Source organism: Psammomys obesus, unplaced genomic scaffold (genome assembly GCF_907164565.1).
Source record: "Psammomys obesus unplaced genomic scaffold, mPsaObe1.curated_primary_1811, whole genome shotgun sequence".
Taxonomy (NCBI): Eukaryota; Metazoa; Chordata; class Mammalia; order Rodentia; family Muridae; genus Psammomys; species Psammomys obesus.
The window spans coordinates 7,930,967-7,950,044 of record NW_026593286.1 but is presented as its reverse complement, the minus strand read 5'-3'; the positions used below and the strand labels follow the sequence as shown (position 1 = coordinate 7,950,044).

Genomic DNA, 19,078 nt, shown 5'->3' with positions numbered 1-19,078 from the left:
AGGAAGGAAGGAAGGAAGGAAGGAAGGAAGGAAGGAAGGAAGGAAGGAAGGAAACAAGCCTTCCTCCTATAGCAGTTAGGAATAAATATAGCAACCCACAGCCAGACATTATAGAGAGATTGAGAGACCTTGGAACACTCAGCCTGAATGGGATGACTCCATCAAACCCCTCCCTGATAAGGGCTCCGGGAACCAAGTGGAAGAGGGGGTGGAAAAAATTTAAGAGCCAGAAAGGATGCAAGACACAAGGGAAACAAAGCCGACTAAATAAAAAAGATCGGAAGTCAACAGACTGCAGGTATAAGCCTGATTGGGTCTGCGCCAGAAGGAGTCCTAGAGGTGAAAAAAGTATTCACATGGCCCTGTCCCTATATCCAATTGATAAGCACTTGTAAATGAAAATTTAGTATTCTCCAAGGGAGTCTCCCTGAGAAAACTACTACTCCTAAGAGCAGGCTGAATGTCCAGAAGTATATGCCAACAGAGGAAGAACACAGCAACATCTTTGGAGGTTCTTTGACTATCAGGTATCTTTCATTTTCTTTCTCCATCCCACTTAAGTCTCTTTATTTGTTTTTGTTTTGTTTATGTACTTTACTTTTCTCTTTTTACCCTACAGGTCCTTTGCAGATAATTATGGCTTTCATTTCAGTGTTTTTATGGAACTCCTAAGTGTATGAATGAGCAAGTCTCTGAATACCTAGTTCTTGTGCCTCTTCCTCCCCCTCCCCCCTTTGTTTCTGCAACAGGGTTTCTCTGTGTAATAGTCCTAGCTGTCCTAGAACTCGCTCTGTAGACGGGGCTGGCCTCGAACACACGAAGACCTGCCACCTCTGACTCCCAAGTGCTGGGATTAAAGGCATGCACCATCAACGCCCGCCCGGCTCCTGTGCCTTTTGTTGGTCTCTTTCCTTCTGTTTTGTCCTCTTCTGATGTGTTTGTTTTATCTCATTATATTTTATTTGCTTATTATCCCTGAGAAGCCTGTTTGTTTTCTAATGAGAGGCAGAAAAGGGGTAGATCCAGATGAGAAGGGAATCAGGCAGGAACTTGGAGAGGAACCATAATCAGGATATATTATGTGAGGAAAAATAAATCAATTTTCAATAAAAGGGAAAAAAAAGTAATCAAGGGCTGGAGAGATGTCTCTGTGGTTAAGAGCACTTGCTGCTCTTCCAGAGGACCTGAGTACAGTTTCTAGTATCCACATGAAAGCCCACAACTATCTGTAAACTCAATACCAGAGGATTTCATGTCCTCTTACTGTACCAGTCACATACACTTTCAACACAATAAATGGTAAAATAAATCCTCAAACATTAGAACTGTTCTGATCTACTGCTATGATACACTGTAAACTTATTCAAGCAATTGTTATGGATTGAAGTCTATGACTGCTGCCAAATTTGGGAGCATACAAAAAGAAAATTTACTGAAAATGACTAACAACAAACAGTAACAGTGAATCTCAACATCCCTGTACTTCCACAAAATACATACTACATATAAAACACTCTATATATGCTTGAGCTCTTAAATATATAATCTCTCATGTACGCAGATAATACTTTCCTTGTAGACACTGAAGGCATCACTTGAAGTTCCATCTAGATAAACTACTAATCATTAACTGAGTATCAGTTAATGAATGGCATTACCTTCTCTCCTGAAGTAAACACTAAAAATATCAGGTAACTTTTGCATTAAGATTTCTGCCATCTGAAGTGCTCCAACTACTATCTTCAGGTCTTGACTTGACAGCATAGAAGCAATGTGACTAAAAAAGAAAGCATTTGTGTTTAACACTGAAGTTGGTGGTTACTTTTGGCCATACTATTTGAAATTTAAGAACAATTCCAACAAATCAATCATAATTTTTATTAAATTAAGTTTGATTTTAATTAAAATTATATTAAAATAGAAATTGAAAATGATTCAAAACATTCCAAACTTTACTTCATTTTTTTCTTTACTAAGATTTAGAAATTTATAAAATTACTTCAGATATCAATTTCCAAAATATTTTTGTTATTTTGATGAACACACCTTGAAACAGCATGATTTTTCAGAACATCTTTCAGAAGTTCAGCATCAGCAAAATAAATTATCCTAAGAATTGCTCTAAGGCACTTATGTCTGACCGCAGGTCCGGCTGAGGAGCTATACACTTCATAGAGAACACCAAATAAGGTCTTAATGAAAGACTTAGCCAGTTCCGGATCTTCTTTCATTAGCTGTGCTCGGGCATCATCCTTCTTTAACTCTGAATATCCACCTGTTATTTAAAAAGATGTACAGTCCTGAAGTGACCACCATAGCAGTACAGTTAAAAAAAAAAAAAAAAAAATCAATCGAGGAACTATTTGAAATGCAAAAAAAAATTTGTTTGCATTACAGGACCATCGTTAACTTATTTAGATTAACAGGATCGCAAGAAATAACATTGAGATTACTAACCATTCTAACCAGATGAAAGTACTGTATTAACTGTATACTTCATCTTAAAGCAGTCTAAGAAACACTAGGAAAATATCAATACTAACCTACGAAAAACACAGGTTTAAAAAAAATGAGCAAAATACAAGAAATGTACTAGATAAAAGGTACCCAAAAACAACTGCATAAAGAAGGTCATTTTGTTATTTTGTTCATAAAGAATATGTAAGAAGAATATAACTGATGAGGACTATGAACAAGGGTTTGGTGAACTATTGATTATATAACATGCCTGTTGCTTTGTTTTGTGACATACATTTGTCAATGCTATATAATATGAATGTTTTGAGACTATAACACTGTAAGTAGTACAAAGGCTGTATGACCTAAGACACCTTAAACATTTGCTACCTAGTTCTTTTCTGGCGGGGTGTCGTGAGGCAGGATCACATGAACATCTGCATTAGTTCTAACAAGCATCCCAAGACATCATTTAAAGAAAAAACTTTTGTGGGAAAAGACATTACATATGAATAGTAGCTTATTCTTAATAATTGAGGTACAGGTTTTAGTAAAATAAATCACCATTATTCAACTATTCTACCCTTCCCTAATTATACTCAATGAAACTGTTACTATGTAAATAACAACAACAAAATTAGAGGTTCAGCAAGAGGCCTAAATAAGTGAAGGTGCTTGACAGCAAGCCTAAAGACCAGAAGGGCTGGACATGGTGGGACATGCCTGTAATCCCAGGGCTCAGGCAGGCGGATCTCCATGAGTTTGAGGCCAGCCTGGTCTACAAAGCAATCCAAAGCAGCCAAGGCTACAGAGAGAAACACTGTCTCACAAGTGAGGGAGGGAGGGAGGGAAGGAATAAGTAAATAAATAAACAAACAAATGAATGAATAAATAAATGGATGGATAGATAGATAGATAGATAGATAGATAGATAAGATAGATAGATAGATAGATAAATTAAGTGGGTCATGGCAGAGTCAAAGGATACTTACTAGTGTTAGTATTGGCTAAGGGGTTGGGTTTTCTCTGAATGGCACGTGCTGTTCCCGTGTCCTCATTGATTTGCTGCATAGAATTAAAATCAATAGTATAAACTCGTCCCAGAGTGGACAAGCTTATCTCATCCTCACCGACCTGATGGGCTGCCTGAGAGCAAAGAGAGAGAAACCTTGAATATAAACATGTAGAAATTCATTACCTTAAGCATAGCAGGGACCCTCCACACATGCTACTTTACTTATTTATTTTATGTGGCTGGCAAACTGACATAATGTTGAAATTTTAAATCAGTGGATGACAAAACTCTAACAAATCATTTAAAATTCAAACAAACTGTGGGCTCTAATATCAGAGTACTCTAAAACAAAAGTCCAGTTAGCTGGGCACGGTGACACATGCCTGTAATTCCAGCACTCAGGGAGGCAGAGGCAGGCAGATCTCCGTGAGCTTGAGGACAGCCTGGTCTATAGAGTGAGTTCCAGGACAGCCATGGCCACACAAGAGAAACTGTAAAGAACACAACTAAAACTAAGGTCTTAGATAAATAATCACAAAAGAAATGTTAACAAAAACAAACTATTTAAATTCAGACACCATAGAGAAATTACAAAATATACTACATATGCTGGTTGAACACCTGGAAGGCCAGCACTCGGGAGATTAAGTCAGGAGGTTTCCAGGTTCAAACACAGCTAAGGCTACATAGCAATAACCTATCACTTTAAAAACAAACCAAAGACTCTATACATAGTCAATCTAAGCTGAGATTCCTACACAGAATAACTATCTGGAAATTGAGAGTAAGCTAATAGTGAAGATGTAACTATTATCAGAAGAATGCTAAAAAGAAAAACACTTAAGATTAGAAAGTTAAGAACACTAGCAGTTGTGGCACAAAAGACCAATCAACAATTAACTCTCATAAAAGCAAGCTGGTTCTGAATTCTGGGTTCCTTTATAAGAACTCCTGACTTTGTAACTAAAATGATGAAGAGTTTAGCAAAAACTTTTAGATACTGGAACAAATCTTTAAAATATAGCTCGACAAGAAGTGTAAAGATGGTTGCAATTCAAGAATTATATTAAATTTAGAAAAATTTTGTGTACTACTGATAATGCTAGCAGAAATGGACAGTCTCTCAAGTACTTCAACACTTTTCTAGCACCAAGTCTTTTTGTCATCTGAGAAATTTTATTATTCCAGTGAATACAAACAAAATCAGATGAACAGAAATCACACATAAACTGTCATCATTAACATTTTGATATATTCCTGCACTTTAATATTAATTTTTTTCTCTCTTATATCAAGTTACCAAAAGTTCCATAATTTTAAACATTGCCTTTATTTGTCATTAAAATCTGTTGCACCAGTATAGAATTATATATTAATCTTATCAGAATTTTCATATTCACCCAAAAGCAGTTATTTGTTTTCACTTTTTTCCTGATTAAGTATAAAAAGCACACACTGGGAGATTTCTTCTGGGTTGAAATAGTAGACCTGCTTTGCAACATAGTCTAACTCTCCAGTGTTTCCTTTTGGAAACAAAACTATGGGACAAAGAACTGAGATTACTTGCTCCAAGCCAAGCAGGTAGTTAGCAGCAGAAGCAGGACTAGAGGATCATGTTTTCTGACCTCAACAGAATGAGGACCTTCTTTCTCAGGAGACAAAATGAGAGAATCTTGAGTTAATTCAAAACTGAGCACACTTAAGCACACACAACCACCTCCCCAGTCCATCCCTATACCCACCCTCCTCAGAAAGACATATTTAAACGGTACAATGAAACTACTACCTCAATGATCCGGCTGTCAATCCTGTTATAGGGATGCCAGAGGCCTCGGTCATCCCGCCACTGCCATATTGCACCATCTGTGTTCTGCGCATTTCCCTTCTTCAACATGGTATCAACTGCAAAAATGCCTTCTTTTGGTAAACATGGCATAAGTTCACTGAAAGTAAAAAAAGTGAAATTATTTTAGTATGTAACTTTCTTCACCATCTGTAGCTATTAAGAGTATCAAGGAAAAATCAACCCATTTTTACCAAATCAGAGATGTCAGTTCATACAGCTCTTGAGGACTTCGTGGAACAAGATCAATCTGCTCTTGACAACTTCCATTGGAGGCACCACATAAAAGAAAATGAAGTGTTTCTGCAATGTCTGTAAAGCCAGCAACAACAAAACAGAAGCCAATTAAACTAGGTGTAATTTACAAGGCAATCATTCTCTAGGGCAAAAATTAAACTTACAAATAGAGCACCTGAATATGGAAATAGGAAATACAAATCATTTGTATGTGTATGGCTTTAGCTTCATTCTGCAGTACCATAAAAAAGAAGTGGCCTTGAAGTTGTGTTGTACAGTTTACTTTTTTATAAAAAAGTAATCAGGAAAGTAGTTAAAATACAAAAACAAAACAAAACAAAGGCTCATGTTTAATTTATATCACTGTAGAATGGAAATGTGACTAAGTAGCTTCCACGTGATAATACTGTGGTAAAGTTTGTGGAGTAGTCAAAAGAGGTTAAAAGCATGACATTAAAGGAAAAAATCCAGTGTGTTCAAAGGAGTGACTTCTGAAACTGGTATTTGTAGCTGGACAAAATAAAGTAAAATAAAATAAAATAAAAAACAACTGTAATTCCAGGAAAATCTAGGTTAATAAAGCTTTAAAGAGGTACTAAGAACCTCAGAATGAGTAAAGTAACAAAACCACTTAAGAAGGGGGTTGAACATTTCTCAGTTTTACTGAGGTAGGGAGCATGATGCTCACCACATGGGAACAATAATCTGCCCAATTATTCACCCCAATCACACTATCTTTGTGCCAAGGTCTTTGTCAATGTATTTGTGTTCACAGGAAATGCAGTGGAAAGTGAAACTATGTTTTTCCAAAACAAAATATGCTGTCTAAAACAGTGGGGCCAAAAATCATGTTGTCAGTAAATGGCAAAACTGACTCTCAAGATCCCACTTTCAAGTTTCAGAATTATGAGTATAAAATTATTAACCATAATTATAGGTGCTCCAACAATTATTAACTCTAAAAGAAAGAATCAAAACACAGATGTCTTCTAAAACCATACTAACATTTATGAGACAAGGCCTAAGAGCATAACCAACAGCAATTTGTCATGGGTTAAGAAACACAAAATTTGTAGAACTAGTAAAAATTAGAGATATTCATCAGTAAAAATAAGGTCCAGTTTTCTGAGAGAAGAAAGCATTCTGTACAAAGATAATTTACTTGAAAACTCAAACCTGGGCTGAGAGAATTAGTTACCTTAACAGTAATTACAAACAACTTAGACAACTAACAAGAAATCATTAATGACTATAGTGTGGTGATTCAAAGATCGTGATTCAAAGATCATTAGTCCCAAAACCACCAAAGGTGAGTTTTAGAAATGCATAACATTAAAATTACATTATCAGTCAGGAGTGGTAGCACACACCTGTAATTCCAGCACTTGGGGAGGCAGAGGCCGGCAGATCTCTATGAGTTCAAGACCAGTCTGGTCTGCAAAGCAAGTCCAGGACAGCCTTGGATACACAGAAACTCTGTGTAAGGTCAGTCTGAACTACATAACAATACATATAATGATACTGTCTCAAAAAACCAAGACTATCTTACAGCACTGCTGGATATCAAACACCTGGACTTCATATATTCAGGTAACCATCTACCAGACCTACATTCTTACCCCAACATTTTTCTTCTTTAATATTCAATGAGATTCATCATTTCTTTTACTTTTGTGACTTAGGTTGACTTATTAGTGAAGAACAAGCTAATTTTCCTGCCTTAAAACACAATAATAAATCAGCACTTACTTTGTTTCATAAGTTGAACAGCTAATGTTGGGCAGTTAGAACACATCAGAGAAAACATGCGGACCACCATTATGAACATCCCAGAACTCAATATTGGTGGAGTCACTACCAACAGTTGTTGAACATTTGTAAGTAAATCTTTGGAAGCAACCTGCTGCAGTAAATTCTTCATGAACACAAGAAAACAAATTATTATGCTGTGGTTTAAGCAACTCAACAATTTTTAAAATATTTTACCAAAGAGAAACACTGACCTCCTCATGTTGAAAGTTGTCCACTAAACGTGCAAAACAAAGGCAAGTGCTTTCTACTGACTTTTTGTCCTATTTTTCACAAAGGAATATAAAAACATTCATTAATATGAAATGTTAGCACCATCAGTCACTTAGCTCTGCCCCAAAATCTAAGTAACCTCAATTGTAGATGTGAACTCTGAAAAGGGAAACCCAGGTGAAGAGCAGTTGGTTATATTAAAGAACAACTATGTGCAAACACTTGCATGGGGACTTGAAGATTCAGGAATTTGTTAACATCAGCAGATCAAATCTCCAAAGCACTAAGGAATGACCTTATTGATAACTTTTGGCTATATCACTATAGAAACAATCCAAGAAAGATTTGCTCCCTGGAAAACATGTCTAAAAATCCTGGTAAGCAAAACCAACATTTTGTTTACTTCATTAGTAGAGCAACTACACTCCCTTCTGTAAAAATAGGAATCAAGTTGGAAAAGTCCACATCTTTGCTGCTACTAGGCTGCCTAAAAAGAAAACAGTAATGGTCAACTGATTTAAAATTTCTGATTCTTAGTTCTCATTTCTGAAGTAAGGATGCTATGTGGTTCTGATTATAACAATGAATTTCAGAACATATTTTAAATTATATCAGTTTGAACTATGCTTTTAAGAATAAACAAATTAAGACAGTCATGGTAGTGCATACCTTTAATCATAGCACTTGTGGAAACAAAGGCCAACTGAGCTCTGTTGAGTTCCAGGCTAGCTGGGGCTATGTTGTATGACCATGTTTCAAAAATAAATGAATAAATAAGAAACAAATTGTCTAGGCATGGATGATGCAGGCTTGTGTTGAAAGGATTGAAGTTCAAAGCCAGCCTAGACTAACTTAAAAAAAAAAAAAGAAAAATATTTATACTCTACCTTTATCATTATAGAAGTATAGGAGACAAATGTGAGTGTATTACCTTGTAAAAATCCCTTAAACATATTCTGTACATCTAATTTTCACAAGGTTTAAAAAGCAAATTTAAAGTTGACTCCTTAAAAGGTATCCCTAGTAATTACAGGACTGGTAAAATACAAGAAAACCCATATCTCTCTGACGTCCAGACGTAGCACTCAATCTCCTCCATTCAAGTATAATATGAACTATGCTGTTCAAACTACATCACTGATGTTTTATATACCTACTGGCTCTCCTCCAACCCCAACAAGTGGAATCTATACTTCTCATTTCTATTTCTGGACAATCTGTCTCCCTGTTCCAGTCTTTGCCCAAGCCCTCTGTTTCCTCTGTTAGTGAAATCTTTGTGAAGATAAATTCTGACCTCACATAGAAAGGACACTCTCAGTTGTTGCAAAATAATGTCATCAATTAATATCAAAAGAAAGATACCCAATGTATAAATCAAAATTCATTTGGGTAAGTCTGCCAAAATCTTACTTAAAAAGAAATAGCCTCATTATATGTAACTTGACAATACATTAAAAAAAAAAAAAACACATGGATCAAAACACTTTGAATTCAACTAGAAGAATTCAGATAGAATATGAAGTAATAGTAATAAAACTTTCATGACATAAGCAGATTTTCATATTTTACCTGATGAGTTAGCCTTTGGGTAAGCAATGGTAGGGAATCTGCCACAAAATGAAACTCATCTGGTGTGATACTCTGGCAGCAATTGGCTGCAATTGCTAGTGCATTTCTTTGGGCATTTATGCTGAAGAATTCTAGATACAGCAAGCAGTCTGCCAAACCACCCTAAAACATAAAAAACTGTTAAATTGAGAGAAAAATACCCTATACCAAAAAAACTACTCAAATCTTAAGAACTACTAAAATGTCTAGCACATTACTTTAAGATAATGTGCATCTTACAGAGCTACAGTCAAGGAATTAGCACAATGCAGTTCTGAGATACAACAGCAAAGGACATAAAGTCCTTCAGCCACAACACTTACTGCTTGTAAAATGGCTTTACTGTGTCGCCGTGACAACATCTCCAAGGCAGTCAAGGCCTGCTCTGCCACATCAATACACTGAATAACTTGTAGCTAGAAAATTAAAGTGGATATAAAAGGTTACTTTTTTTTTTACTTAGCATACTTCATCTACATGAACACTGTACTTTACTTCCTCTACTTAAAGCCACTTACACTACCTTCAAAATGTAACCAAAATAAAAAACAAGTCACACTTTAGTAAAAGTTATAAAGCATAGCTGACAATTTTCTCCCAACAACTTATTTGGTGTCAGGATACTGAAAGATATAGTGCCATGAATGACAAAACTTAAAAAAAAAAAAAAAAAAAAGGAGTTGATTCATGTAACATTTTTTTAACTAGGTTTAAAACTTTAAGGTATACTTCATCAAAATAATTATATTTTATCAGATGAACAAAGTTTTATTGTGCATTAAAAAAATATTACAGAATATGCACAACAACCTAAGACACTAATGGTACAAAATTTTCCCTTTCTCCACTGGTCAATTGTGAACATGAGCAAGATCTTTTTTTTTTTTTTTTTTTTTTAACCTTCTCAGCTATTGACATAAATAACTTTTCATTCTACTGTCCTGTTGTTCTTTTAACTCTTATTTGTACTGATTGTGGTTGTGTATTTATACTCTTGAATACACACATACTGTAACACACATGTAAAGTCAGCGAACTATTTTAAGGACTAAGTTTTCATCTTCCACTTTCTTCAAGCAGGTCTCAAATGTCTCATCTCCCTTTCCCTCTTACAGGTGCTGAAACTACAGATAAATGCCACTGCACCTGTCTTTTTTATGTGAGTTCCAGAGATCATATATATGGTCATCAGGTTTACCCTGTAAGTACCATTACTCACTAAGGTATCTCACTGGCCCCAATATATTATTTTAATACAATAATTCAAGCTGTTCTCTGATGTTAATATGCTAAATACTATCATTAAAAATCATAAAATTTGGCTTATTTTTTATTAGTTTCAACTTAAAACTACCGTTCTGTTAAATATATATATTTTTTGGAATACTGGTTAAAGACACATACTTTAATTACATCATAGAAATAAATGAATTCAAGAATTCAAAACTTGACTCTTCATGTGCACTTATGAACAGGTTGGGCAAAACCATGACTACCTTTTCTAAGAAGACAGGAATGGCGTCTACCACAACAGCAGATGACCGAGGGAGTGCTTCCATCATATATGTTAAGGCTCGGCAAGCATGATTCATCTAAGAGACAAGATAAGTTTGCATTCAATAAATACTCAAATTAAAATTTAACCTGTCTTTAGAACATACATGATGTACTTACAATGTCAAAGTTATGTTCCATCTGTAGCAATGTTATCTATAAAAACATAACAAAGTATTAAGAAAGTTCTGAAAAAAAATTTTTTTGCGCTTCACTGAAATAATAAAAAAATTGTCCCTGGCACCACAGAAGATTAACAGCAAGACATACACCAGAAATTATTATACTTATGATACCATTCGTTACATGCTATGGCAATGTTGCTAGAAGGCACCACAATTTCATGACCCAAGTTAAAAATCTTCATTTCTATTGCTTACAACCAATAATTTCAGTAGTTCTAACATTATTCAGAAGCCTATTAACATGTCACTGAGGACTGGCCAATTGACAGATCATCAGAAGCGGCAATGACTGACATTTCATGAATTAATATTGACACGAACTGAAAACCACAGTTTAAATTCTGTGCCCGTCTGAATATCCTTGTAACTGTTTAACAAACATATAGTAAAATGTGGCCTGCAGGCCAAGATAGTCAAAGATCCCTCCTCAAGACTCTTCCCAACAGTTTTGATAGTATAAAGGCAAGAAACTGCTTTATCAATCCTTAACAGTGTCCAAAAATCAAGCCATTCAAAAGAGTAGAATTGCTAAGTGATGGCTGTGTGAAGCGCTTTGTATCAGACAAGACTTTACTCAGAACTCAAAATACCAGCTTTCCATAATGTGAGACTGTGACCAAATGAGATAATCTCATGCACTTTTCTAACTTGTTTTGTCAGTTCATTAGATACATAAGAAGGCATAGTAGTTATTTAATTTCCAGGAAGAGAATATGCTATGAGTCTAATATCTGTATAAACATAACGGTATACTGCCTGGCTTGACAACTTTTCCCTTGCACATAAGTAACAAACTTTCTCAACCACAAAGACAACCCAAAGTAAGCTAGCTTATTACTGGCCCAAGACTGGGAAACTGAACAAAAAGCATAATACGTTTTAAAAAATGAAGGAGCAAAGCATTACTTATGGGTTGAATAACTTAAAACATTTAAGTAATGAAGATCAAGTAAGTAGCTTCATCAAAAATTTGGTGGAACAATATTCACAAACTCAAGCTATGTATGCAGCTCATTAACAGTATTTATTTGTCCAGCATGCACACAGGCAAGTGAGCTAACAGAAGAACAGCATGCTTACCAAAGCTGGAACAACACTCTTCACAGGAAACCCTCCTAGTGTCTCCTCATTTCCCATGACCAACAGCTGACACATTTCAATGACTGCCTGAAGCTGCTGACTTTCATCACTTGCTTGTAGTCCTTGAAGAAGCTGCTGGGCCTTAGAACCTTCAAGGGGAAAGAAGGATTACTTTTAAATACTGAGAGTCATGGCATGGCTCAGCAATTAAGAATAGTACTTTTACTCAAGATGACTCAAATTATATATCTAGCAGTCATGCCAGACAACTCACAACCATGGATAACTGTAACTTCAGAGAACCTCACATCTCTTCTGGCCTCCTCATGTATCCATACATGTGTGCATACACACATGCAAAAACACACACATGAAAAAAAAAATGTTAATCCTTTTTAAAATTAAACATCAATGAGCTGGGGAAATGACTCAGTAGTACTCAAAACAAGTATCTGTCCAATCATATAAAAATGAAAGAGATAATACAGAAAACGTTAAAGAAATATCTACTCCTGGTGACAAAGATTATAAATCAAAAGGAAAAAAGAAAAACAAAGAGGGGTCTATGCCACTCTAACAGCAGGAGATAACTAACTGCATCCACTCAGCTTAAACACAATTGATCGATCACAATTACTTGGTTTCTGCCTTTAACTGAAAGAAGTTTGATACATTTTTAGTAGCAAAATTCAAATCACCACAAACAGAAACAGCTGCTAGCTTTGCCTTATCTATACTTTCCAAGAAATAAATGCAGTGAGTACAATTTTAGTCAAATAAAATTTCTTAAACAATGGTGCTCAGGTGCCAAAGGAATGCTGTGTTTATTTAAATCCACTAGGATTAAACAGAAAACAAGCAAGCAGTAGAGAAGGGGAAGCAAAATTAAGAAAAGCAGAATAAAGAAAGCATCATCTAAAGATATGAGGTATTCTGTACAAAACAAACAACTTTTGTAGCTGTAATTACATTAGCAGGCGCTGGCTACTAGAGCGGTTACTTTTTTTAAACCTCAATTCCATTATGTAAATAACTGGAAAATACTGAGATTCAGCTGTCACTGCAGTGAAGAAAGCACTCAAAACTAAAGTCAATGCTGGAGGTATAAACAGTGCTTGCCTAGTATTTGAGAATAGGGTTTAATACCCAGCATAAGAAACAAACAACTAAATTCTACAAATCTGTTTTGTTTCTTCATGGATGCTTTCCTACTCAAATTATTATTTGCATACAGGGCTGCTGAACTCACTTGTTTTGAAATATATAAAACTGGAAAAAGAACTACCTGAAAATAAATTAAACATGTATCAAATTTAAAAAAAAAAAAAAAAGCAAGTTTCCTATTATAATTAAGGTTCAGTGACATAAACCTCAAAAAGGCATGTGTGAACTTTGAAGACTTGTTTTCTCTACTCTTGTAACTAACAACTGCATAACTTCTGGGCCTACTACCTTGCAGTAATTTAAAAGTCTATCTGAAAACACAATGCACAGATAAGTTCAGAAGAATACAACTTTTAAATTTTAAACTAAACATTAGTATCAGTACATCAAGAGTATCATCTGATTAAATAATACATAAATTTTAAAAAGACAGTAACTAATGAGAAGAATCATCAGTAGTTACTAATTATTTTAAAAGGAGGAACTACTGTACACCAAATCTGTCTCAGAAACAAAAATCACCTACAAAGAGAAGAGCTGGCAAATATACCATGCAGAAAGTGTCTCATAAATACACAGGCTGACAACCTTAAGTATAAATGAGAGTGCAATTATCTGAAGTTCTCTCTCTCTCTCTCTCTCTCTCTCTATATATATATATATATATATATGCACGCGCGCGCACACACACACACACAATGTGTGTGTGTGTGTGTGTGTGTGTGTGTGTGTGTTCTCTTTAAGAGAACTTGAGTAAAACAATGGCCAAATCCCAAAGTACCTCTGCTGTATGAAGAAATCCAATTACTAAGTCAGTAGGTTTGGGATGTAGAATCATTTCATACTCTTAAAACAGTTAAATTAGGGGCTCAATGGTAGACACCATGTGACCAGCATGGGACAAGGCCAAGCCATTCAACTCCAAGGCCAGAAAGCAACACTGAAGACCAGTAGTTGGCAAGCCAACATTTTCTTTTAAGAGCCAGACAGTAATTATTTTAGGCTTTTTAGGCCACATGATCTCCACTTTAGCTATCCAACTCTGACTGTGGTATTAAAGTTCAAAAGCAAACAGTACAATAATAAGCATGGCTCTGATTATTGAAGCTGATGGGTACTGAAATCTGATATTCACTTAATTTTCAAATCAAAATATAATGCTTCATTTCCTTCCACCTAAAAATGTAAAAAGACGTTCTCAGGATACAAAAAATAAGCAGGAGGAGCCAGTGAGATGTCATAGCTCAAGTCTGACAACCTACAAATTGAGATCAATCTGTAAATCCTATGAGAAGAGCGATTCTTGACAGTTGTCCTCCCATTCAAACTTCGAAAAGAAAACAAAATAAAAACAAGCAGGGCTAGAGTTGGTCCTTGGCAATAGTTTGCAGAACTCTAACATTTTATGTTTTTCTGAAGAAAAACAAGAAAGATGACTACCAGAAGTTACCCTGTCAAGCCTTTTATATAAAAGGCTGGAAACACATAATAAAACGATTATTAGACTTAACTGATAAAAAGTTTGAATACAGGAATAAGAATTAGGAAGAAAAAAAAGGAAAATCAACATTTTAGGATATTCACTGAGACAAATACAATAAAAAACATATTGGCAATGTGGCTCATCAGTGTAATGCACAAGGCTCAACTGACTCACCACTATCAACAAAAGAAAAAAGAGGGGGTACTGCAGAATTTAAACACAGAAATCTGCAATAATCAATGAACTGCTTAGAAGTGAAAATGCAGTATTTCAAATTAACTCAGAGTAAGTAGATAACAAAAGACTGCAGCAGAAAACTTCTGGAAAAATAAAATTGATGCTGGGCATGATGGCACACACCTTTAAGCACTATGGAGAGAGAAGATGGCAGACCTCTAATTCAAGGCCACACCACAACACATACACCCTTACTCCTAAAAAGTCAAAAGAAAGGATAAACTATGACAATCAGAAAGAATCAACATGCTTATTGAGAATGTTAAACCTGAGAAAATAGCCTTTGAAATTTAAAACAACAAGGATTTCTCAAACAAAAACAGAAATGATTGATCACCCTTAAGAAGACCCTATGCAATATGGTCTTCCAGATGGAAGTAAATCATGCAAGCAGAAATTAAGTACAAAAGAAAAATAAACATTTTTACGTTGCATGTAAAACAATAATTGTGTTATCAAAATTCTAACAAATGTCTCAACACAACAGTAAAACAGAGGAGATCAGGAACTCAATCAATGCAAGTTTTTCAGTTTGGGATATGATAAAGTATTAAATTAAGGTAAGCTATATATAATAAATCAAGATGATGTGTAATAATCTCTAGAGTAGCCATTAAAACACACAACTTGAAATTTTTTTTCAAGTCTCGACTTTTATTACTTAAAAAAGCTGCATTTTTATTTTGTTTTCTGACTCTGTGCTTGCCAACACTTTCACAACGATTTTCTGCTCCTCAATAGGGAAAGCCCACTTGATCCTGTCACGCATACACTTGGCACACTTGGAATCACTGTAGGCCCTGCTGATGTGCTTCTTTGTCTTTTACAGTCTCATAAGGACTTTAGGCCTCACAGCTCGAACCCCTCGAAGTCTGCCCAGGCACACACCACAGGCAGATTTAGGTGCTTTCCGAAACTTTTTGGTATACAGGTAAACAATCCTGTTACCAGGGGTTCGAGACAGCCTAGTTTTGTTAGAGGCTGTATTGTAGGAGAGCCTACAACGGTATGTCAAATGCTGGACCATTTTGAATGCCTCTAAGCACTGTCCCGGGAAGAGAAATTAAATTTTTATAGAAAAAAATATTACAAAAAAATACAAAATGAGTATCAAGCTGCAAGTTAAAAGTTCTCACCTTAAGTTTTGTAAAAGCCCAAAAATATGAAAACACTATACTATTGTTATACATGATTAAGTAGAAATACCTGGTAGCCCCAAAGTGGAAAATTTCACTGAATTTGGCTCGCTCATTTTCTCATATTAGAAAGCAAAGAAACTATCAAAAAGGCTCAGAAAGTCATATACACAGCCAGTCTGGACTATAAATTACAAATTAACCTAAGCCAAACAATTAAGACTATTACTTATTTTATTTAAATATTAAAAGGTAGTCAGGTTGTGGATGCACACACCTTTAATTTCAACACCTGGGGTTTCTGTATGCTCAGGACAGCCTGGTCTACATAGCCAAGACCCTGTATTAAAAAAATAAATAAATAAAACAAAGAACCAGGCACGGTGGGCCAAGCCTGTAATCCCAGCACTCAGACAGAGGCAGCTGGATTTCTATGAGTTCAAGGCCAGCCTGGTCTATAAAATGAGTTCGGGACAGACAAGGCAACACAGAGAAAGTAACCTCAAAAAAAAAAAAAAAAAAAAATCAAACGAAACAATGTAAGATCAATGAAAATCACTAAATATCTGGAACAACTACACACAGCCCCCCCCCCCCCAAATAATCTTGTAACTTAAGAGGATGTTAAAACTACTACTTTAAAAACAAGGCAAATAACATCAAAAAACAGCTTCCCTATATGAAAAATCCTACGAAGTAATCAAACAAAAGGGAAAGTCATCTTCTATGTATTTTCAGTAAATTATTTCCAAAATTTGATCTAAAATTATATCTTGTAATTGTCATTACTTTGACAGTTGAGTTTTAACAGTTTGTCAAGGGACAACCAGAAATTATACAATTCTTTGTGTGTGTTTTATTACAGGCATGTCATGTCATACATATGGAAATCAGTTCTCTCCTTCCACTATGTCACAGACGACGAGGGCTCTCTGGACATGTCTCCAGCACTACAATCCTAGCACTCTGCGGGATTATTTCTCATTGGGGGATAGGGAGGTATCAAATCCCAGTTTAGAGAAACAAGGCTAAGAACACTTGATCTTCAGTCCAGACTTCAGGGAGTCCCAGGGTTCTCACACAGAGACTAACTACAGCTCTACTGGTTACGACACCTTCTTGAGCCTTCTGAAGTCACTGCATGCACATGGCACATATACATGCACACATACATACCAAAATTTAAAACAAAGTCAAATTTAAAACAGTTGCTAGAGGTAGCAATTAATAAGAAACACAGAATATTTTAAGCAACAGAAATTTAATGCTAGAAACTATTAAGAAATACACATGATAATTACATATTTGTGTTAATAACGACCTATATAAAGGTTTTGGATATTTTTTGTTTGTTTTGTTTTTGAGACAACAAAACAAAGCCTTGGCTGTCCTAGACTCGCTTTATAGGCCAGGCTGGCCTCAAACTCAGAGATCCACCTGCCTTTGCCTCCCTGAATGCTGGGAATAAAGGCACAGTGCCCAGCTGAGTTTAAATTATGTTATGTCTACAATTTAGTTCAAACCAACACCAGGAAGAATATGGGTTAAGAAGTAGGCTAAGGACTAGAAAGATGGATCAGCAGTGAAGAGCTATCATTTATCTTTCAGAGAACCCAAGTTCAGTTTGTGGCATCCACACCAGGCAGCTCACAATTGCCTGTAATACCAGGTCTATAGGATCCATCTCCCTTTACTGGACTCTGAGCCCCATCCCACACATACAACACACAAGCATATGCATACACATTCACAAGGACAGGCAAATATACAGAAAACATACCATAAATAAATCATATATTTATATTTTATGTAAATATAGATATATATTATATATTTATGTATATGGGCTAGAATTCACTCAATGTTTAACAGCACTGGCTTTTATGTTCCAGAGGAGCCAGGTTCAATTCCTAACACCCTCTCATGGTGGTTCACAATCATTTTTAACTCCAGTTCCAAAAGATCTGATGTCCTCTTCTGGCCTTGTTGAGCACCAGATACGCAAATGGTGCATACATGTAAGCAAAACACTCATAAATAATAAAAATCGGTTAAGGTGTGCAGCATCACACCCAGCTATAGGAGATTTCAATGTCAATTTACAAGGCCCTGACACAAATTTTCTTACCCATCTTCAATTTAATGAAATGACAAAATAAAGTTTGATTATTAAAAAAAAAAAAAAAAAACAGATTAGCTGACTACAATGTATGAATCCATATTAAAATAAAACAAATTGTTCTTAATTTATGAAAACAGCAATATTTGATAAACATAGTCTCACTAGCATCTTCAACTTTTTAACTGAGCTTATTTTTAGCTAGAAGTTAAAATATATGCAGATGCCTACTGGCATTCAGTGTGAAGGGAATGACTAAGGATATAAATGAAGCAGTGCTTGCTGAGGACTGTTAAGCTCTCAACTATGGCCTGGGCTGTATTTAATTTTTGTTCTCATCATGCCATTCCCCATCTGCAAACTATAAAATGTTTTCTAATTACTCAACCTTGTGAATAGCATATCAGAGCACTTCATGACTGGGTAGATGTGTGCACCTCCACATTTCCCTGTTGCCGGTCTGTTTTACAAACATGCAAACTCAAACCCCATTCTCATGCAGCATACATTCTTTCCTTCAGATCTAATTTTTTTTTTTTTTTAAACAGAGTTTCTCTGTGCAGCTCTGGCTGTCCTGGACACACTTGGCAGACCAGGCTGGTTTCCAATTCATAGAGACCTACCTGCCCCTGCCTGCCAGATCCTAGGACTGAGGGCTGTGTGCCGCCACACCAGCTAGCTCTACCTACATTTATACTCTGATGAAATCTTCGAACCAGCCTACCTCGATCCCTTCCCAACTGGCCTACATTCTTACTCTTGTTTTTTTTTTCAACAATACTGAAAATACCATGTGCATCTTTAACATATATTGTATTACTTATGTCCAAAGCAGCTTCATGCAGTAAACCATGATTAAATGTTTTGATCAGTATAATAATTTAATTAATTATTATATAATAATTTACTACTAGTAAATAGTAGTACATAAATATTTA

General features: G+C 35.5%; 1 protein-coding gene across 14 annotated transcripts in view; it reads right to left on the bottom strand.

The window, feature by feature from the left end:
* The window catches only part of Trip12 (thyroid hormone receptor interactor 12), a 93,297-nt gene that overhangs the window by 36,588 nt on the left and 37,631 nt on the right, over positions 1–19,078 (bottom strand). For 6 of the 14 annotated variants that reach the window (XM_055617041.1, XM_055617043.1, XM_055617046.1 and 3 more), the window contains 12 exons: positions 12,002–12,150; positions 10,857–10,892; positions 10,679–10,774; positions 9,506–9,598; positions 9,144–9,305; positions 7,556–7,624; positions 7,302–7,467; positions 5,510–5,627; positions 5,256–5,415; positions 3,450–3,603; positions 2,047–2,275; positions 1,659–1,777 (listed from right to left, as the gene is read on the bottom strand). In XM_055617041.1, coding sequence (XP_055473016.1) covers positions 1,659–1,777; positions 2,047–2,275; positions 3,450–3,603; positions 5,256–5,415; positions 5,510–5,627; positions 7,302–7,467; positions 7,556–7,624; positions 9,144–9,305; positions 9,506–9,598; positions 10,679–10,774; positions 10,857–10,892; positions 12,002–12,150 — 1,551 coding nt within the window. The remainder of the gene's footprint in view (positions 1–1,658; positions 1,778–2,046; positions 2,276–3,449; positions 3,604–5,255; positions 5,416–5,509; positions 5,628–7,301; positions 7,468–7,555; positions 7,625–9,143; positions 9,306–9,505; positions 9,599–10,678; positions 10,775–10,856; positions 10,893–12,001; positions 12,151–19,078) is intronic. The other 8 variants (XM_055617042.1, XM_055617044.1, XM_055617048.1 and 5 more) reach the window with 2 other exon arrangements.